Consider the following 23,728-nt stretch of genomic DNA (forward strand, 5'->3'; position numbering starts at 1 on the left):
CTGTAGGAAACTCGTCCAAATCGTAAACTTCTCTTGCTACGAGGCCTCACATGTTCTTAATCAGGTTTAGATCAGGACTTAACCCTTCTGTTACAATGGATGAGATATCTCGGTTCCATGATGTCGAAGAAACGATACAGTGTACGAGATATTTTGTCACTATGACGTGCGTACGCTGCTATGGGCGAGATATCTCGTATACCTGTATTATTGATATGAAGTGTTTTATTTGAAAATTTGAAACAAGCAATCGATTTTTAAGACATGTCATTGTTGAGGAAAGGTGCTTAAAGATGATAAATATAAAATACTCCACATTTTACACAATTAGAGTTTTTATTTTAAATAAATTAAGTATTACTTGTCTATTATTAATCTCTAACCTTTAGAATAAATGTAGACACAAAATAAGTATAAAATTCGTTTCTTTTTCTACTAAATTATTAGCAACAAAATTGTTTTATCAAGCACAGTTGAGAAGTAAATCATACGACAAGGGGTTAAATCATGGCAACAGCGATAAGGGCTATCAGACCCATTTAAATTAAACTTTTTCTTTTATCGCTCTATATATGTTTCCTCAGATATTTCCTCCCAGTATATTTTTGCGCAAATTTCAGTCTGCCGTTGATATGATGTTTCTTCAACGCTGGTTTTCGTTGACACTTCAAATACTTAACAGATCTAGATCCAGATCTGTTGATCACCTTCTTATTGATCTAGGATTATATTTTAAGTCAGAATGATTCACAATTTTTGCCGAAGAAGCTCTCTTGTTGAATATTTTTCTCGAAACTGCACGTTTTACAGTATCTGAAATTCTCCTTGGTCTCTCGGATAGTTTTTGTTTCCCATCATTTTCAGAACTAGGTCTTAGGAAATTCCCTACTATACACAGCGGTCTGGTAATTAACTTTACAACTTATCGATCAATAATACGTTGTTTTTGTTCATCTATTACGTTAGCACCACGTGCTACAGTAGAAAACAATACACAATAAAACATCTTACTCTAAACTTTTCTTACATACTTATTTTAAATTAACTTTGCAAATCGAAACGTGAGAAAGTACGGAAACTTTTTCAATATGTTATAGAGGGGTATTAAACTTATAAATATTCGCAATCTAAACAGTTTTGTTCTATAACGTTCAATGTACGAAATTTATCGAGAAGTGACACCTCAAGAAACTGTTTACAGTTTTACATAAATAATCTATAAATAGTAATCGATTGATGAAACATTTGAAGAATGCAGGGGATGAATTCAAGTATCCTAAGAATCTTTCATAACGTTTTCTTTTTGTATATTGATTTCTAAATTAATATTGCCCCAGGTATCTGCATAATTGTTTACGAAAAACCTCAAGTGACATGTTTAGTTATCAAATAATTGTATTACTTGCGTAAACTGTCTCTGTTCAAAGTTGTAGTTAAGACGTTACGTCTTAAGCGTTTCTCAAACGGTGATACAGTTTTTATTAAACAGCAGTTTTAATACTTAATTTATTTTATTATAATTGTGCACGAATAGTTGGTAATTTTTCTCATAGGATTGAAATTGCAATGTCACGTGCAGATTCGCGGAGGACAACCCTAGGCTACGAGCAGTCCTGTGGTCATGGTCCGCTGCGGACAGAATGCAACCCTTCACATTTCCACCGCCAAATCCCGAACACGATATTGCGAAATTCGAGCACTAAGCACTTACTCAGTATTGCTTCGATATTGTCGACGCGAAATTCCAATACAAAATTTGCAGAATGATTTGTTCCGAGTTCAAAATCTGAAAGGTCGTAAGTATCATTTCACTACCCCCTACTTGATGAAATATAAAATGTATGCAAATATTATCTGTAATAATCACTTACATTGCTATTAATACTAGAACTACTGTATCAGTCAAATTAACAGGGTTTGATTTTTTTGTGTCGCAATTATTGATATCTTAAAAGCATTGATTAATCGAAATTATGTTGAAAATAAATAGTTTTCGTTGAATACTATAGTGAATGTCTGAAGAAACAGAAAATAATCTTTTGTTACAATTTTTATAGGGATTACATACTAATCATATTAAATATTCGGTAGTTCTAGTGTTAAGTCCTTGACTTATAACATCGTGTTAGACTCGTGATGAAAATTTTAAACTGAATTTGAAAAATCGAAGTGTTATTTATTGTTTTTAAATATAAATTATCAACCGTTAACCTTTGGAGTAAACGTAGACGTAGAATAAACAAAAAAATTTGTTCTTTTCCTAATAAATTACTAACGATGAAGTAGTTATATCGATCATAGTTACGAAATAAACCATAGGGCAAGGACTTAGACTAAATATTTTTTATCTTCTGGCATATTTCCTATTCGTTAAAAAAAAACGAAATTTGCTCAAGTTAAGTATGACATCCTGTATACTGGAATTTTCATAGAAGACGGAGAATATCCGACCCAAATAAGAAATATCGATAGTCGGTTTCTAAAATACTATGTCTAATGTTTAACAGTGGAAAGAGATGTGAAAGAAAAACAACAAACCTGTATGACTGTAGTTTTGAATAAGAAGCATTACTAATTATTAGATTGTGCATGTTTATGCATATTCAAATTTTTGAGAATATAATTAGAAAAATAGAATTACTATAGAAAGTAGTTTGTCCGGTGCGTATTAACACGTTCCGTGCCACGTGTACCATTTGTGGTAAATACTCACACAATTTTTCCAAGAAAACGTTTTTTGTGAAACATGTATCAAAGAATAGTGGTACACGTCGCGGAGAAACGAAAACGTAAAGAAATAATATCAAAATATATATAAAAGTCACTAAAAACTTGGAATGTATTAAAAGATGCTGTATTAAAACACCATTTCTACGCTAAAAAGTTCTGTACATACCCAGGACGACCACACATTTGAAAGCTGGATCAAGACCGTTATTCGTGTAGGTATTGTTTTTCAGAAAATGTATGCGTGCAATACAGAAAAATGTTCACAATCAATTGCACATAGGTTGATCAGTTTATACTTAAATAGTGCAACAAATGAAAACATAGAGTATGCAAGTAGTTTAATTTCAGAAAAGACTTTTACTGTCGTATTTTTTAAATTAGTACCATAACAAAAATTTCATATTTCATTAAATAAGAAATTCCATTAATTTTTTTAATATTGCGCTATGTGCTTTATCCTCATATAAAAGTGCACATAATAATAATTTTGTTGTTTTCTCCTCACATATGTAGCGTAGATATTAAGCATGTTAAGTAGACGTAGCTAGCATATTTATTTTAACCCTTTGCACTCCGAGTGTCTTCTACATTTCGTTTTCGATAATTTTGTATTGTTTTAAACGTTTCGCTTGAAATGTATTTCGAAGAAAATTAGTTAGATTATATGATAGGAAACATGTCTATTCTTTTCACTAATATTATTGAAAATTGTATAATAATACAACTGAAAAATGTGTCAATAGGAAAGTACATTTTTTAATAAATCTTATGTCGAGTCATATTCGACACAGTAGTGCAAAGGGTTAATGCTGAAAGTTATATAAAACCTGTATAATTATGTAAATAATATAATTATATAATACGTTAAAATATAAAATTACTTATTTGAGTAACATACTAAGCGCTTTAATAATTACACTAAATATAACTTATATGTACTGCTAATTCAACTGTGACGTGTTAGTAATATCCATTAATTTAATAAGGAATGCGGAAGACTTTTGTAGTTTCATCACTTTACGGTTACAGAATTAAGTATATAGTGCATGATCATGTGATGTGATAACTGAAGTTTTCGCGTAGTTAAATATTTGGAAACCCTAAGAACTTCAGGAACTCTAAGCTCATGTTATTACAAAATTTAAGTCTCTTTCAGGTTGTATCCTTTCTGAATTAACGAAGCTCAAGAATAAAATAAAATATTGAATTATCCTAGATAATTTAAATATTCACAAAAAATTAAGTTAAAGAAGAGAACGTCTAAATTGAAAATGTTTCTGGTGCTAACAAGGGAATCTTTTCACTCGGCACTCGTCGATTTTAATGAAACTTACGTGAAACATAGTTCTCCATATTTGACACGTATTTTTTCTTATCGATCAACATCCACTTTGAAGAGCTGAAAACGTCCCTTAAAGTTGAGGGTTGAAAGTATATTTTTTACAATATTTCTGAAATTTGGGTGTGTAGAATAGAAAGTTCTTTTAAAGCAAAATGAATTGGCATACCTGTTAATAATATTTACCCCTTTGAATAATATAAATTTCTTCTTCGATAGTTTTCTGTTTTCCAAATTAACGAAGATATTTAAGGGGGGAAATACCTTTAGAACCTTAAAAAATCTTAAAGCGAAATTCGGAGCCTTTCTGATGCTATCGGGACTCATAGGCGGTAGCCCACCGCAGGTATATATTCACGCGCTAGAAGCGGAGGACCCGCCTTTCATAATTCCCTCCTTTCAATCATTGTAAACATGTTACTTTACATTGTTTGCGTTATACAAGAAAAATTATCATACAGCCGGCTTCGAAATATTAAAAAAACAAAAAACCTCGGTGGAAAAGGCAAGCTGACTGATGCGCTTATCAGGAAACTCACCGCATACTATGACTTAGCCATACGAAGAAATATTCATAGTGTGGAAAATATGAAGGAAGCTATAATGGCTTCGTATTATCACTTATGCTCCACCAAAGAAAATCCAAGGCACGAATACTGCCCGGTAGGAAATGACGACTGGTGCAAGTGGCAGAAAGCTCTAGCTACAGGAGCAAATTTGGACCTTATAGAACATCCTGCACAACTGCATCCAGACGTGCAGAAGCACATCTTACCAATTTACGAAGATTTATCTGAAGAAAATCTACTTGAGAGGTGCTTGGGCGGACATACTCAGAACAATAACGAGAGTTTCAACTCAACTGTTTGGCGGTTCGCTCCAAAGCACCTGCACTCAGGAATAAAAATTATTGAAATTGCAGCATATTTGGCAGCTGGCTTATTTAACGAAGGATATGCTTCAATTTTAAGAACTATGAGTGCTTTGAATACTGTAATTGGAAAACAAGTAAAAACATACGCCGACAAAATCGACGAACAGAGAGTAATTCGACAGGAGCGACGCACCTCATTAACTACCAAAGAGGCTCGAAAAGCAAGAAGAGAACAACGTATGGAGGAAAATCAGCTCTACGAGGAAACAGAAAGTATATTGTATGGCGCAGGTATCGCAGACTAGCTGCTAAGTCATTGAAATTGTTGAGTTATCACTTATCGAAACTTTGAACGTGTTTATCTCAAAACTACATTTTCGAAATCGGTGGAACCAATAACTCAAAAACTACTCAATCAATCTTGCTGAAATTTTGCACACATATCTATAACAATATTGTCTTCTATATGAACCTAAAGATATGAAATAAATTGTAAATAAAAGTACCTTTTTGGTGCAAAGTATAGCGAAAATTTCATGTAAAATTCGAAGTTTCTGTTTAAAAGCGTGCGATTTTTTCAATTATCAATATTTTTCACTTTTTTTTAGGTTGACCTACAAACTGTAAATGTTACTTATCGAAATATGTCTTGCTGGTTTGTTTCAAATCAATGTAGCCAATGCTAGAGCTTATACCATTTAATAAGTCGCACCACAACCTTCCCGAAAAACAGGGACATAACTCCGTCATTTTTAAATATTTTGAAAAACAAAAAATGCGTTGTAATAGAGAAAGAATATAATAAATGATAAACAAAGTTTCAAAAATGTAAAACAATCCTTTCCTTTACAAAAAAATTCATAAAGATAAGCTCGTTTTCATCCGTCTAAAGGTATTTCCCCCCTTAAGTGTTCGATTTTACGTGGCTTATCGTGTATATTTATATTGCTGAAGATCCAACTACAAATTAATTTCATATTTTGTAACTTTACAATAGAATTTTTGAAAGTCAAATAATTTTATAAAAAATGACAATATTAAGGCGGCTTGGCAGTTAGAAAAATTAAACTTTGCTAGTTGGTAGCTCGTTTGCAATAGAAAAGTTGCGACTGTTAAATAAAAAATGAAATTTCCTTTCGAAATCAGTTACGTATATTTTTCATCCTTGATTTTTTTCATTGAACTAAATCGGATAACAAGCTTTCCTCTCGATACAAATAAAGGTTTAATAAAGTAATAAAATCCCAAGTCACGCCAAGTGTTTCCGAAGGTGATATGTATCATGGCAATTTAATTTCCTTGTGTATGTATCAATACAGTCATCTTCTCTGAATTAGTGACCATCGACCGCCGACGCTTTATTCAATTACAAACACCATCACTTTTTATCTTTCTACTATTGTTAAGAATACATACAGTTAAGAAATAACCCTCATCGTCCCGTTTGCATAGTCAAGGAACATTTAGTTTTTACGATAGAGAAAAAGGCCCGGACACATTAAATAAAACCCTAACCATTCGAGACACCATAAAACAAACAAATTCAGACATTTTCAATACACAAAGGACGGCTTAGCTTCATGACACCCTAACGGTACTCCACACTCCTACTGACGATACCTGACTTGACCTGTCCGACTTACCCTACAAGGCGTGATCACAAGACAGCAGACTCAACCCCCAACAACATCATTGGACGAAAATGTTTCCCACTTTTAACATACACATGAAACAGTACACACCCTCATCTCCACACTTAGTATAAGACACACTCGATTGTACAAATGATCCAGAGTTCATCAAGACAGCGACATCGTAGTATTAAGACAAGTATTTTCAACAACAAAATAAAGGGACACACAGTCCGATAAATCAAGCCAAGCCTTGTTAATTATTCAAAACTTATTCAGTACGCCAGTGCAACCAAGTTAACAATAAATATCTGGCCTTACAAACCAGATACATAAAATTAACAATTTCTTTGGTCCATTGACCTACATTACACATTAACAACTATTTTCCACTGTAATTCCTTTCGTTCAGTGTATCTGTGTGCTTAATTCTTATTGAAGCGAGACTGTGCGTAGTAATACTACTAAAACTTAATCATAAATCTCACATTATTGTATTTACAAAATTGTAAAATACATATCATTCATATAAATTAATTTACAACTTCTTTCATTCATATAGGAGAGCAGTGAAATTTTTCAGCGTTTTATCAGTGTTTATAAAATACTAGATGACATAATACCACCTCAATCTAAACGCTTTTTCGGTCATATTCATGTTCAAGATGTGTTACTTTAATATGTAAAAACAATTATTTTCAGAAGTATTGTTTATTTAAAAAATACCTGAAATAATTTATAAATTTTGCTTTTTCGAATGAGTTTTCGACGTAGATTGATTAACGTTTCCTTATGAAAAATAACTTCTTGCATTGATTGATGTAAGAAAGATTACATAATTCTACTTGGAAAGTAGGAGACAAACTACATAAGTGTACCAATTTACTGTCCTTTCAAAACAGAAAATATTGCATTTGAAACATTTTTTAAATACAACAGAAGCAAAGTAATTAAACGAAATTTTATTTAAAGAAATTATGATACACGAATAAGAATACATCGTTCGCTTTTCAAATTGCACTGTCAGAGTGGTGTTATTGTTGTGTAACTCCCACTTGCATTAAACCTCTCAATTATTATCAAACGGAATCATGTAGATGTGTCTTCGCTTTATTAACGGTTACCTACTAGTGCCTACCGTAATAATATTCTTCGTTGTGACAAGAAGAAGACTTATATTATAATTTAAATTATGACTTCAATGTTTCCTTCAATAAATGTTTTAATTACACCATGCGGAAAACGCTGGTAATAAACTATAAGATTTATGCTTGACGCGATGGGAGAACGCGGGAGTACTTGTGTTGAATGAGTAGTTGTAAAACTACAAAAGTTAGAGAACTGCAGAAACACGAGAATAACTAAACTGTCTTGAAATAATTCATGTATTTGGTATTACGACCTGTTCACGATTCAATAGAACAAGAATGCCGCTAATGTTTTTTAATAGTACAACTACCGAAAATTTTTCATAAGATTATATAATATGTAATTCTTATAAAGCTTATAAAAATACGCTGATTTCATTTTCTACTTACATTAGGTAAATGAAGCTATTACTTTTTATAATAATTTCAGGTATTTATAATATAAGCCTTTTACCTGAATGGTTGATTAGATATTATTTAAAGAAATTAGAATTGATAGGAACTTCACACACAAGTCATCGCAACACAAACGATAAATGCATTTATGTAAAAACGCTAAACGACTGCCACGAATCAATAATTTAATGATATCGCCGCTGCCTTCATTCGTCAATACGACCATCGTACGACGTTGGCAGCAGCGAGGCGTCATCAAATCGTATTGCAAAACTATAGTAGCAGATATACTATTATAATTTATATTATTATTGTTAGAAAGCGTTTTACCATTCGCGCGCATTGTAGATTGAGACTGCAATCGGTGTTTCGCTTTCTGTGTCTTTTTATTTGTTTCAACCTGTGATCTCTTCTGAGCTGTAGAACAACACGTGCATGTAAATGCTATTCGTCTCTCACGTTAGCTCCATCGACCGCCAAGCTGAAAGTGAACAGGGGCAAGGGGACTCTCTTACTCCCGAAGCTCGGGCCGCCTCGGCTTTCGGCGCATGGTCACTATTGGCGCACACCGAGGCCCATGCATCGTGAATGGAAGAGTTCCCTTGTCTCTCTTCACTTTTGAACCAATGGTCGGCTTGGCTAACGTGGGATCTCCACTGTACGCCTTTCTTCATCGTGTTCAGTCTTGCTTCCTTCTTTTGTTATTAACGCGTGCCAATAATGACTATACGTCGAAAGCCGAGACGACCCGAGCATCGTTAGCAGAAAAGTCCCTTTGCCCCTGTGCACTTTTAGCTCGGTGGTTGATGGAGGTATAATTTATATATCAATCAAATGTACAGTAACAGGCTTGTTTTTTTCCCATTAATTCTAATAATTACTGTTTATTCATTTTATTTGCTTATACTCTACATTTTATATTTCTTATAACATATGAATGTAGCCAACATTGTTTTTGTCTTCTTCTGCGTTGGATATAATAATACATGAAAATTACATACTCCTCATCACTCGACAATTCTTAAACTCATAATATTTTCGCCACTAATATGCCATTCAATATTACACCTATACAGTACTTAATCAATACTATAAACAAAACGCATAGCGAAAATCTTACTTCTGTGTCATCCTGACACAAAATATTTTGACACGGTTAAAAAATCTTCGATATACACAATTCTTATTGGTTCTTTGAAAGAAATTGTTTCCCATTGAATTTCACATGCGCACATAAATCTATATCTATTTTTCTTAAATTGAAAGTTATTATATAATTATCTAACTTGTTATACCGAGCTCTACGTGCTTGCTTCAATTTATACAATGGATTTTTCAATTTACAAGCCTCATTAAGATCAATCTTAAATTCTCTTAAGTTCCATGCATTCCCCCTTTGCAAGTTTCCCTTAAATGTATACCGTGGTAACGTCCACCTGGTGTTCGTATAGTTTCGTATTGTTTCGTACCTTTTGTATTGTTTCGCCTCTTACCACTAATCTTGCTTTGTATTTCACTACGGAACCATTTTGATCCCCCTTTATCTTGTAAATCGATTTGTGAACATTTTTCTACCAACTGGACTACTCACTAATTCCCACGTCTTATTTTCCATTAACGAATCGTATTCTTCTTGCTTAGCAATTAGTCATAAATTCTTGTCTGTTCTTTGTATCATTTCTTCAACCTTAGAAGGTTACGGTAGTTCGTTTATGTGAATCGTTTCCTCTTTCATTAAATCATTCTTTTTTAGTTTCCCCGGTCCCCACTATTCTTGGACGTCCAGAACATTTGTATCATATCGTCGTTTGTATGGGTTCAATAGTCATTCTTTCGTGGTCTGTTCAATCTTCATTATTCTCTTCCTCTTTTTCGTGTTTAGTTTATGACTTTTCAGAAGTCATAAAATCAGGTTCTCTCCTTTAGCTTCCTTTATTAACAAGCATATTCGATCTTGTTTTGATTTCGATTTCCTTGCGAGTATGTAATAGTACACTTAAAAATTCTATCGTTCGGAAAAATTATCAGAATAATTTATGTAGGTTCACCTTCAAATCAGATCCGATGTTTCATACTATCCATAAAGTTTGCAAATATATTGCTGTGCCAAAGTTGCTGTGTTCATTGGATAATATGTATCATAATGAATTATTTTCTTTCCGTGGTTTTCATCTGATTCCTGTTTTCATGTGGAAATTGATGCACCTTCCCTATATGGCAAACCTCGCAATCAAAACGTTCTTCATTCGGGTTGAAATATAAACCACTTATCATTTTCTGACTTCAGTTTTTTAAAATTATCAGTAATTTCCATCTTCGATGTTCTTCTCAGAATGATCCATCTGTATCTGTATTCACTTATCCGTACAAAAATGATCACTCTTATTTTTAAAACGATTTTATTCGCCATTGCCAGTACCACATTTCGGCAATCTAAAAGATTCCTAAAAGGATGATCTTTTTACATTACATTCAATTGAAATATGTTAAATTATCTATTATAGTGCACATATGAATGTATGTGGTCCTGAGGGTTAAAATGTTAACGTTTGCTCAGCAAATACAGGGTCCACCTGGACTCGTGTCTATATACTGCTACTAGTCAAATAATGTTACATGTACCAGTACATATTCTAAATATGCAATCGGCTTACAATAACTATAAAATAAAACGCTAACTTAGTATGCACGTTCAATAATACCAGAACTTATAGATAGATACAGAACAACCATTAGCGTCGTCTCTGAAACCCTACATCTACAACTGAACAGGTCAGGTATTGCCTTCCGTTTAGTGGGATGTTGAAAGCATACTGTTCTATAGATACCTTATAACTGGGAGAAATTGGTCCTTTCCAGCTATCACTTGTAGATTTTTTACTATCAACTTTCAATAGATTCGAGACTGTTCTATTAAAAGCTTAAAAACTTAATAAAAGAAAAGTGAAATTTTTCAATCAGATATTTTTGAAAATTCCTAAGTACCCCTAACATACTAAATATTAAGTATTAGTTAATGAATACTTTCTTGAAACAAAACTGAAAGTATAACAGTAAAAGCCATGTACTACAGTAATGTTACATCTTTGCCTTTAACCGTTTGAGTACCAAGCGACGCCATCGCATTTCTCCGTTACACTGTCTAAAAGTGCCACTCTATCGGTTCGTAGAATCAAATTAACTTTATTTATCTGTCTTCTTTTTAAATGCTTATTTTTATTTTTGTTATTACCTGCTTAGAAATGGAAGAACGGAATAACGGTTAAGAAAAGCATCTGGCGAATACACATACACTATTGTACTTTTCGAAAAAACGTAAGCCTTCAGATGCAGTACTCTTTAAACCATTCTGTATAAATATTAATTTTTTAAATAATATTGAATATAATTGTTGAGTCGTCACAGCTTAATAGAGTCGACACATGCAGAGACTTAAGCTCTTTACAGCACGGGGCAAAAAACGGCTCTTATTGTTTAGTATTTTAACGGCACATCGCGGCAATACTCATTGGCCTTTTGAAATCAAATTCCAAAACTTTCCTTTCATTCGCATGTGGCAGCCAGCGACGGGTTGTAAATGCATATTTCTGAAGGGCGACCAAATGGTATCCTAAGGACACTCGGTACCTGGGGTTTGCCTGGAAGAAATTTCTATCCAAGCTAAAAACATAGTCTCTGCATGTCTTAGGTAGCACCCCACCCTCGGTAGACTAGGCGCGCCAAGGGCGCAGCGACGGTGGAGACAATTCGTTTCAAAAACCCCTGATTGGGACTTGTCAATTTTGGCGATAACCAATTAGGTTGTTTTCTTAAATTTCGGAGCTGACGATCTGACTCGCAGATCGCTAGCGAAACAGACAACTCAAAACTTTCGAACGATACACATCATACAAACGCGTCTTAGTGTTCAGACATAATTGTACACACGAAAAATACAGTCCACTAACGAAGAAGCAAGCGGTCTCATTTAATCAGCTCCAAGTAAGGACGCTGCTGTGAACACCCAACAATAAGCATCCTTTTAATTTCAGGAACTATAAAATAGGGAATCTAAACCTGTCACTTTGACAAACCTGTCACATGGTAGTTTTACCGTTAATTGGCAATTTGTTGTCAGTCTTTGTATTCGTTGTCTTGTTCGAAATTTCTCTTTCAGGGAAACAAGCGTGTGAAGTGAAAGGCCAGGTCAAAAAATGTGTTAGATAGGTGACAATTATAAAACAATATACCGAGTGTCCAATCGTGTGACTGCGTACCGTAGGTCAATTTAACTCACTTAACTAGTTTATCAGTAACAGGGTTAATTATTATAATATTTTACAGTGAAATTGTTAAAAACGCGATGAAATATTTATATTAAAATACTATACATTAACGCAGCCACGCGTCCGAGTAACAAAAAAAGTATAATTGCGGAAAAGGCCAGAAAGAAAATAATAACCCTCCTGTACATTACCGACGTACCCGCGCGAATGTCGATAATTTATAATTGCTGCTCGTATCTTCTGACAATGAGCAAAAATATTTTCAAATTGCGAGTGGTACAAATTCCCGTTGTAATGAATTTTTTTATAATTTCCGTTATTATTTTAGAATCGTCCTATAGTCAATCATATTGAAGTAAAAATGTAACTATAGATTCTATGTATTTGTGACAAATAAAAGTTGTTGACGCGCGGTGTCACAAACTGAAAACACCGTTACGTCAACGTTCCTCTAAATTTTTCAAGGGATCGTAGCTCAAATAACTTTATGAAGCCATCGACCATTACCTTCAACAACCACCCTCAGCTGTTCGAGGATTAGCATTTTTACGTTTTAGATATTTACTCTTTGCATGTTTTATTAGGGTTAAGGTGCTTCATACAGTTTTCCGAGGCACGCGGAATTTCTATGACGTCACGCGAAGGTACTCTCGATACCTGCAGGTGACCGATGGACTTGGAGGCGGTCAACTTTCCGGTGACTGTCACCAATCAGGAAAAACGGCCTCCTCCCTGTCCAAAACTTGTAACTCTAGGAAACAACCAATCCGCGTGTCTCATCCCCCGACGCTACCCTTACAGCCACCTATTTAAGGGTAGATCTTAACACATATCGAGCGAATTTCTAACCAAGAGTTCCACGGAGTCTCTAACCAAGACCTCCACCACAACACATATCGACCGAATTTCTCATCAAGAGTTCCACAACAACACACATCGACGGAATCTCTAACCGAAGAGTTCCACCAACAACACGAATCAACAGAATCTCTAACGAAGAATTCCACAACTTAACGTATCGACATCGATCCAATTACAACTCATCGAAAATCTCATTATTTCATTCAGGCTCAGCATTACTAATCTGAAACTGAGTCAGAGCATCGCCGTAATTAACTGCGAAGCTCAACAAGAGTGAATAACAAAGGAAGCAGAGAAATATTTCTAAGAATTTGAGAATGGTGTTACCTTATTTTGTATTTGCTAACATTTATACAAAAAGATGTTTTTTTATTTCTTTGAATCTAGAGATACTTGAAATAAGAATCATATTGACCAACCTCTTATACAAAGTGACAAAAAAAGTATTTATAATTTCTGTTCAGATAGAAAATGCGTCAAAAAAATTTTGATTAATATAAGTCGATAAATTAATAGTTTCCAAAAAATAAACTTATCTTTCTGATTTTTTTCGGAGTTTTCAGTTTTTATACATTATATGTTCCTTAGTACTGACTGAAAATAAGAGTAAAATTTTTGTCTGCTGTAAAATTAGAAGGATTTCCATGAAAGTTGAATGGCGATGAAATTAGAAATTTACAAAGACATACAGTTCTACACATATCGATTTTAAATATGCGTATAAATATTAAATATAAAGATATGTAAAACAAACATTATATATACGTAAAATATCAGTTATTATAAATTTAATTGTAAGTAATCTTATTTTACAGAATTTTCTATAGAACTGATAAGTAAGAAGAAAAATAACATGTTCCGTGAATAAAATGTTAGTTAATATAATACCTATTATATACCGAAATATGAAAATAACTATAGAAATTAGTAAGTAATTTGAAAAATTTTTATAAGTAGTAGGAGAGACTATATGTCGGGATTTTATTTGCTTTTGTTGGTGTCTAGTATTACATTTCGATAATTTCATACTTTGAAACTATTCCTATTGACCTTTTCCTCTTTGTTAAAGTATAATGATTAACGATTAGTATGTAATGTATGGTACACATGAAACTTTACCTCGGTGGTTTATGGCAAAGAGAACTGATGTGAGTCTCAGCTGTCACCCTATGAACAGTATCATTAATGGCTTCATTAGGCGACGCTTAGAACTTTATGCCGTTTCTCTCCGTTGCCATTATCGATCAATTTGCTGAGTATCGTTCTCCACGTGTAATTAATGGCACGTACTTACCTTGATCGTGAGTTTGACATCTCGTTCATTATTTTCATGCGCTATTTCAACAGTCTTGTTTAAAATTAGGTTACTTGATACATATATACATACTTCTATTTTTATTAAAAATTGTATGTATAATTTTGTAATATATTTTTGATGTATGAATATATGTAACTATGTTACAATTAAAGTTTTATTGTATAGGAGTTTCTAGAAACTGTTTTTAAAAGCCTTATTTATAGATTTTGGTTTAAAACAATTTTTGCAGATTGGACTGACAATGCATTCTGTGGAAAAAAGATATCGTTTACGATTTATGTTGGTCTATCTATAGATCTATATAATACTTGAAATATTGTCTTAATTAGACGATATATTTCTATCCATCGTTTTCTATGTATCATCGCAATATTGGTGGGAATTTTCAATTTACACTACATTCTTCCTCTTGTAAAGGTATACACCTACCTAAAAATGGGAATCAGAAAAGCTTATGTTTTCAAAAATTTTAACTTCTTATCTTCTTACACCTAATTCAATATGTTACTTGATTATATTAGATTTAATATGAAGATTGACGTATTTTATAGAATGTATCATCTTTGAAAGAAAGGTCTGTAGAGATTAGTAAATAAAAATTTGAATAATCTTAGGTATTGCTGTCCATGAGGTCCTTAAGAACATCAATTTTTCAAAGGTTGATTAAAATTTAGTTATCATTCTGTAGAATAGTGTCGTATACTGATTATATGTAATTATTATTTTATTTGACAAATATACAATTTGTTTTAATGAAAAATTACGACTGTGAAGAAACGTAGTGATGCTTTAGCAACTGTAATGAAAATGTGAAAATATGTGAGAAAGAAATATAGTTTTAAAACAAAAGCTAAAAGGAACGTTTTGTTCTGGGCTTACTAATGGACGAATTATTATTATAAATACTTAGCAAATTCTGTACCAAATGCAGGGATATGGATGATTAACAACAGTTTTCAGGGTGGTCGCTTTCTTATTCATCTTCAAATTTTTAAATGACATGCTATGTACATTTTTTAATAATATAAAGGTGGATTTTAATAAATGCAATAATTGTCGTGTACAATAACTTTTAAATTCAGGATCAGTATGGTGTTGTACACATCCTTCCAGAATAGTTTATTCATGTCAGATTTGAAGATCTTCTAATTGGTCTGAAATTATGTTAGAAAAGTGTAGCTTGAAGGAATAGTGATTTCCCATAGTTTGTGCACTGATGATGATACAGTATTACGAAATCTTTAAACCTCTTCTTTCATTTCGAACTTTGCATGACTGAAAGTCCTTTACACTATATTGTTGAACATGTTATGACAATCACTTTTACAATCACGTACGTATATCAACTGGATATGTTTTATTGCATTGGTCTTAGCAATATAATGCAACTTTTTCTTGTTACAATTTCTTTCTATATGTACTATTTTACTTTATATAGAAATATGAAATATTATGAATAACCGTGGAAAAGTTGTTATGTTAGTCGAGTTCTGGTGGTGACGAGTACAGATGGTGCCGCTATTCTGTATTCTAAATAAATTACTGCACATACAGTGAAGTCGAAGTCCGTGCTGAAAAAGTTAATAATACCACAAATGCAGATACAGTGTAGATGCATTTATGATTAATGAAAATGAAGGTATTGTTATGATTTTTGAGATAAAAATAGAATGCACATCGTCAATTTTAAAAATAATTTAAAACATATCAGACAAAACTTAATTGTGATACAAATTTGACAATTCCTGTGTATCCTACTCTAAATACGATATTGAAAATGTTATCTGGAAATTATAATTTCTTAACGGAGTATACGCCCATGATACATGTTTGCGTCGATTGCATTATAAAAATTGTATTACTAATGAAATCATAAAGCGATATATTATTTTACGAATTAACATTTCTTTAAATGAAATTCGTCCTTATTTGACGCTTTATTCGTTAATATTTTCGAAGAAATTAAACATGTCTATCTTAAACTTGTTTTGCAACAAATGAAAAGAATCTTTGCAACCAAGTTCAGAGGTTAAAAGATCCAGTTAAAATTGGTTTTAATTGACATATACTTGTTACTTAATTAAAATATATAAAACGATACGTCGCATAAGAGGATTTTTATGTCTATCCGCTAACTTTTCGGTTTAGGAAGAGCGTGAGAAAAGATTGGAGGTAAAAGTTTAGATGTGATCGTAAAAAGTGCTGTGTTAACACGCCTTCTTCCACGAGGAATATTAAGGAGAATGTGTTCTTCCTAGAGGTCCCATGAATACATCTTTATGAATGTATCTTCCTATAAAGATAGAAGGTTAGTGGTAGAGATGCTTTACACGTTAAAATATGTCTTCCTTAACCATGGAAATAAAAATGTTCAATCTGTATTCTGAAAATCTACGTTTTCTCGTCGCTGTTAAGGAAGGGGGGAGGGGTAACGAAAGTAAACTAATCTCATAAGAAAAATAACTTCCTTCTATACAAATTAGCAATGCTAATTAAACCTTCTGGAACGGAGCCCAATTCCTGGGTTCTTATTGGTTCTTTCAAACTCTTTCTTTCTCTGTTATAGATGTTACCATTGTTGGTAATTTAGATTTTTATTGTACCTTGTATAGTTATCTTTAATTCCAGAAAGCATAATTAAACACCATATATGAGCATACAAGTAAGAAAACGCACAAGTGACTTTACCATAAACATTACCATAAGATTTAATCTGTTCATAAGCTTCTTCGTACTACGTTTTTAATAGAAACGTATTACTGTTAACTCTCGTTCGCTGTATGTATTCCATCATTACCATTGTTGGGTTTATTAAATAATAACACTTCTTTATTTATTAAATAGAATACAAATCTCATTACAACAGGACTATTAACACGAAGGACAAAACAAACAAACCACAAATAACAAAATCGTTACCCAGACAACAAAACGTATGTCGATATGTATGTATATATTATATATATGTGCTATACTTTTCTAACAACCATTTCGAAATGTGTAATTATTTGAGACAACTTTTATGGTATATCTATTGAGTTCTTCAATAATCAATTTAAATATTGCTGTTAAGAAAAAGAATTTAAATAAAAACTTTTCAATAAATTTTACTGCTGTTTTACGCTGATATTTCATATAATCAAAACATTACTGAATTATCACTTTTATGCATGAAAGTTCTCACTCGTTTATTGTTGAGCCATACAAATGAGAGGGTATTCATTCATTTTTTTTTTAGAAGTCCCATATGTTCCACCGTCAGGGGCTACCCGCACGCTTAATTCATCTCTGATTGATGCGTCCATATATTTCTGTATTTATCTCGCGCAGTCTTCTGACCCACAAATCACAAAAATATTTCTTCTAATATGTTTACTATTAAAAAGTTTTCACTGACTTTTATGGATAAGTATCACTAGACTGCAGAATTTTCCAATTTTTAAGGATATACTTATATAGAAGAATAGAATTAAATTGGTTTAACTAATAAATAAGGGAAATTGTTTGAACACATTAGATGTTCTATACATTATTTCGTACTGTATTCTTGCATTCTTTGCAAGTTTTTACTTTTAAATTTCCTACAAATGCATAAAGACCCGCAGTGTAGTTATCACGGTTGTTCCTCTTCCGCGTTAAATGTGAATATCAAATAAAATGAACGATCAGACGCTGTATTATAAATGTATGTCATTTTGCGGTGGAAATTCGTTTAATAATTGAGCATGTTATATTCTCACTTAGATCAGAACTTATTCCCCCCTTGGATATATTTCGCAAATTTTAGTTCAACTGCGTGTTATCTATATTTATGTAAATAGTTTAATATTCAAGATATTGCGTTTAAATGAGAATGGCGGAATATCTGACATAGAATTGAAGCCACAAAAAAATGTTCACATAAAACTTATTTAATATAAAATATACGTCATATTACATAGTTAAATAATTTTTACGTTGACGTATAATATCAAATTTAACGATCTACTGGTCTTTTAACTAAAAATTCAACAATGCAATTCAGCGACCTGTTATAGTATGCCATTCTGTATACTAAACCCGCAAATTAATAGGATTGAAGTCACATCAGCGTGTATCGGATAGTGTCAGTTACTTGAACGTTTTATGATTATACTATCTTTTCAGGCCAGACTGATTAAATTATTAACCAAACACACTTGGTATGAAAAAATGGTATATCACAACATATAAAATATTGAAAATTATTTCAGATAAAATTTATTTTAAAACTAATGCTTTCGATGGAAATAATAAATTTCCATCGAAATTTATTATAAATTTATAATGCCCATTTATTATTTATTTAACACTAAATTTACAGAATTTATTGTACAGATTATTTTATTAGTCTTAGAAAACTTGGTATTCGTTCACTTAGGTTTTGGAAATTAGAGGTTTGAAAACTAGACAATTAAAATACACATTTTTTTATTGTATCAACCAAATCAAAATAATGTTTGTAAACTTCAATATGCCTCAAATTGACGGGTTCTGTAAAACTCTAATGTTAATGTCAGCAGTTTTTCCTACGCAGTACGTTAATTGTAAACATTTCATGGACTTAAATGTAGCGTGCATCTTCCTAGTAAATGTTCTATTTATCTTGCTTATATTTAGATACATAACTTAGATCTACAAATCATAAATGGGCGGACATTTTGTATTTCTTCTGTGTCTCGTATTTATAGCATGACACGCGATTTCTACTATCTGTTGTATAATAAAAGGAAATGTCATTGGCTTATATAGTAGTCGACTCACTTTTGTTGTTGGCCGAATTGTGTAACGAAAAATGCAAATGAAACAGAATATGACAAAGTGAAATTCTGTTTCATTTATATTCTGCGTTACACGGTTCCGACCAACATCAAAAATCTGTCAAAAGCGAGGCGTCACTGCACCTCTTTTCACTTTCAACTTGTGGGTAAAGGGGACAGGCGTGAATTCCAAACGAACGGTACTTAACACATTGTTGGCCAGCAATTTTACGCAGAAGCTATCCCATGTCACCGGTTGACTATTCCGTAAATAAATATGAAAGTGGAACATTCTAAGGAAACTTCAATATACTTTATTTATACGTAATGAATTTGAATGAAACTTTGGACACTCTTTTTATATAACTTTGAATATTTTGTTTTTGTAATATTGCCTTGCATTTCAAAAATTGAAATGGCTAATGTAAGTGCAAACACGAGTTAACTCGTAACTGATCAGCAATGTGTTAAGTCTTTATTGATATTAGTAATAATCTTAAAGTGACGATATAATGGGTGATTCAAGGAGGAAGAAATTGGGAAACAATGGGAGACAGGAGAAAGCGTTTTGTCTGGCATTTACTAGTTGACCCATCCATATGGCGGAGATTTATAGAATGTATTTATACAAATCGCTGAAGGACTAAGCAGGAGCGGGGAAAGTTCATAGGTCTCGCAGCTCTCTTGTGGCGAATGTTAGATGTCGCTACAGTCTTATGTTTTGTGACGGTCTACCACATTTGAATCGATTGTCAATTTAAGAATTGAACGCTCATTGTTCACAACAATTCATCAGTTTCATAAAGTACATCATTGAAATCAGACATGATGTTAAACAGTCCATATAATATAAATTATAATTGGCATAATAGTCACTATGGTAATGCATTAACTATAGTTTACAACCTTGAACTAATATTTTGTACTCCTTTGTGTCCTCGGTTATACGTTCAATGTGTATTACAGACAGATTTACTTACGAGATTAAAACGTTCATGAAAGTATTATATAAGAAATGGCACGGCGTGATCGAAGACGCTGCGGAAGGACTAATAACATGTATTTCTTACGAACTGTTACAAAAATAGCGTATTTCGCTCCGATGAGATGAGGCCTCGTTTGTATGTATATAATTACAAGAATGTAGGGTTACGAGAATGCATCGTGTGAAGATTGTTGCAAGTCTGCCCAACGCCCTTTCGGGAAAGATCGATCCCTCGCGTATTGATCCCCACCCTTGCAAGATCATTAGCTTTCCCGGAAACATCAACAGGAACAGCGTCCTTATGCTGAACTGTTTATCCATCGTTACAATACCAACATCTGCCTATGACGAGTGTCATTGGCGTTGACGGACACTGCGTCTGGACAGTGTCTTCATTTACCCCGATCGACCGTCCGCATTTTCAGTAGCCCTCAAAATGTTTATTATTGCCTGGAGCCCTATCGATATCCAGCCACATTTCCATTGTTTCTTGCAATTAATTTGACGAGTTATGTTGATTACACATTCCTTACTTGCCTCACTATCAGTAAGTTCTATAAAGCCTTTAGATATATTATTTAATTAATTTAATAAATTGAATAGATTATGCCTTTCTAATTTCATATTTATAAAATTCCAAACGGCACGATGGCGTTGTTTTCCTATATTTTTTATATTCTATACGTTTTTTTATATTTTCCTACATAGGAAATAAGAAATGTAAAAATAAATAAACGATCAAAGTGAATGAACATCATTTGACCCTACGAACCAATTGGCTGGTAGTTTTACGTAATGAACAGGAGAAGTTTGACCGCATTGTCTAGGGTTTATGTATAGACAATGCGATATATATGTATAATCTGACGGTCACTCTGGATGCAGTTATTGTTTATGTTAATACAATAACTGAGCTAAGATAATTGAGATGCACTATAATCGATACAATGAACAGAAAGCTGACGCCTTCACGCTGTCATAAACATAGATCAAAAGTGATCCATCATGAGCAGATAAGGGTTAATTTGTAGTTTTACTACACGGAAGGACATAATGCAGCAGGTTGTAGAATTTATCTCAACATTCGCTACCATATTGCAATTAAAAAAAGTTAGTTAGTTCTATTTGAAAGGTTAACTTCATCTGAAATCTTGTTGATTATTACACCCACACGAAAGCCATGTGCATTATGTAATGCACCGTTATAGCAAATAACTTTTGCGTCAACACTTTTTGATAACTTTAATTCCTCGTGAGATATTCTACCATTCTCATTTAAATGTAACAGCCTGTAGTACGCTCTATATTGTTTTCTGTAGTACTCTCGTATTGATTTCTTAATATAATGTTTAAGTATTTGTGTGGCCTCATTTGCGCTTGTATTAGTCTTGGTTCTCTTCGCACTAGCAACGTACGATTCTTTTGTAATACTTCTGCTGATTTCTTCATTATATTTTATATTAGTTTAACAAATTTTGCATATTATTTGCAAATGTTTTATTGGTGCATCCTAACGTTCCCCTTGCTCTAGGTAGGTATCTAATAAATGATACAAACACAATTAAAAAGTATATAAATATATAATACATGTAGTATGTATACGCAGTATATAATAAGTTATAATTTTTGTAATCTGAAATATATTTATGATATGAGTTATTCGATTATACACATTTATATAGTTTGGATAATCGAAATTCCACTATACTGAATTTCTTACTTTAAGGAGGATATGGTGAGTTGGGAAGTGATGATAATTTTCTATAAAGGAAAGAAAAACACCATTTAACTATGTAACGAGAACAAATAACAGAAAGTTAAAAAGTGAACGTTTCATGTATTATTTTTATATAATATGCGTATATTTAAATCGTTTGATCTTCTGAATTTGTCATCCTATGATATCTAGAATTTAAGTTTTTTACCTAATATCACACCAAAAGAACAAACGCATAGGTTTCCTTAATCATTTTATTTAATCACTTATTGATGCGTTCATTTTCATAGATATTGTTGCGATATTTTGAATATCACCCCGTAATGTTACGCAGGGATGAATTAGCTGTTACGATATGAAGATGGTTTAAACATAGTGGATATTAACGGATGGTTTGATAGAGGAGAGTCTTAGAGAGATTGTGGTCGACAACGGACGTGTCGAAAACCGCCATATTGTATGAATTTATACATAAATTATTATACTAAACGTTATCCCTCGTTAAAACATGCCGCGAGCGAGTACAACGAGATGCAACAATATTATTTCGACATTTTTTGATGCTATTAATCAATTTTCTATGAGACCTGAAAGCTATTGATATAGATATTATAATGAAATTTTACAAACTTGTAAACCCTTTAGTTACGAAATTATGTTTCTTTATGATTTTCGGTCATAAGAATTTATCTCTAAATCTGAATTTGTCCAAAAAATAGATTAATTTGATTTAAAGTCAATTTTTCTTATTTTTCTCCCTTCTACCTTAATTTTTTTACAAGATTTTCCTTTATGTTTTTATTTCATCTTTTTTCTTTTTTAATCAAATATCTTTTATTTATTGAAGAAGTTAGATATGTATCATGCTGTCTTTATTAGCTTAGAGTTATCTTACTTTTTTATTATCAACAATGAAGCTGAAAGAGGAATATTTAATGATTTGTCTGCTGTGCGCGTCATGTGATCATTTTCAATAAGCTGAATTGCTTTTCAAAGAGATTCAGTAGTCTATTGACCTTTTTCAATGTTTATAAATCGTGTCCTTATTATCCACCAAGTAATCTTGCTGTAATAAAAAATAATAGGTTTATAACACCGTAATAAATAACGACGGTACATGCATTAATCGATAAAATTTAATATGACACATAAATAAAAAATATTTATATGAAATATAAATATAGTCCTTCCTATTTGTAATATATCAATTAGTAATTAAAGTTAAATTGTAAAAAAGACTTTAACATTAGTACCACCTTCTCATGTTCTGCACAGAAAACACTATATCAATCACGCTAAAAAACTAACGAAGCTCGTTTTCTTTGTGGTTGAACAGCGATTGAATGGTAACCGTGCATATGTGTAGTAAACGGTATAATAAAATGTAAACAAGAAAAATTAAGAATTTCAGACGTGTTACATTTTAATAATAATTCTGATTATCAGTGTCAACTAACTGCGATTACCCTATTCTCCCTTAGCATTTATATAGAATGCATTCCAAAAGTTACAATTGGAAGTTCAAAGTTTCATGAAATTTATAGCACATTTCGTGCCGCTCAGGTCTCGGAAAAAACTTTGACCATCCTGCTTTGCTACACCCAGGCGTGGTTGACAACAGATTATCAATCTACCACGAACTTTCTAAGAGAGATTTGTTAGAAAAATGTTTAGATGAACATAATC

The 23,728-nt window shown here is 32.4% G+C and overlaps 3 protein-coding genes across 4 annotated transcripts in view; all 3 read left to right on the forward strand.

Annotated features, from left to right (window-relative positions):
• Nca (neurocalcin homolog) overlaps positions 1 to 23,728 on the forward strand; it is a 484,597-nt gene that overhangs the window by 156,202 nt on the left and 304,667 nt on the right. The window lies entirely within an intron of this gene.
• Positions 1 to 23,728, forward strand: part of LOC143175096 (uncharacterized) — a 272,623-nt gene that overhangs the window by 155,958 nt on the left and 92,937 nt on the right.
• Positions 4,428 to 5,248, forward strand: LOC143175084 (uncharacterized). Its single transcript, XM_076372150.1, has one exon. The coding sequence runs from the start codon at positions 4,484 to 4,486 to the stop codon at positions 5,246 to 5,248; it is 765 nt and encodes a 254-aa protein (XP_076228265.1). The 5' UTR covers positions 4,428 to 4,483.

The sequence above is a fragment of the Nomia melanderi genome, chromosome 11 (assembly GCF_051020985.1).
Source record: "Nomia melanderi isolate GNS246 chromosome 11, iyNomMela1, whole genome shotgun sequence".
Classification (NCBI taxonomy): Eukaryota; Metazoa; Arthropoda; class Insecta; order Hymenoptera; family Halictidae; genus Nomia; species Nomia melanderi.

Bases quoted from the DNA above. Each gene is read 5' to 3' on its own strand.
- LOC143175084 (XM_076372150.1), top strand. From the start codon at position 4,484: ATGTTACTTTACATTGTTTGCGTTATACAAGAAAAATTATCATACAGC.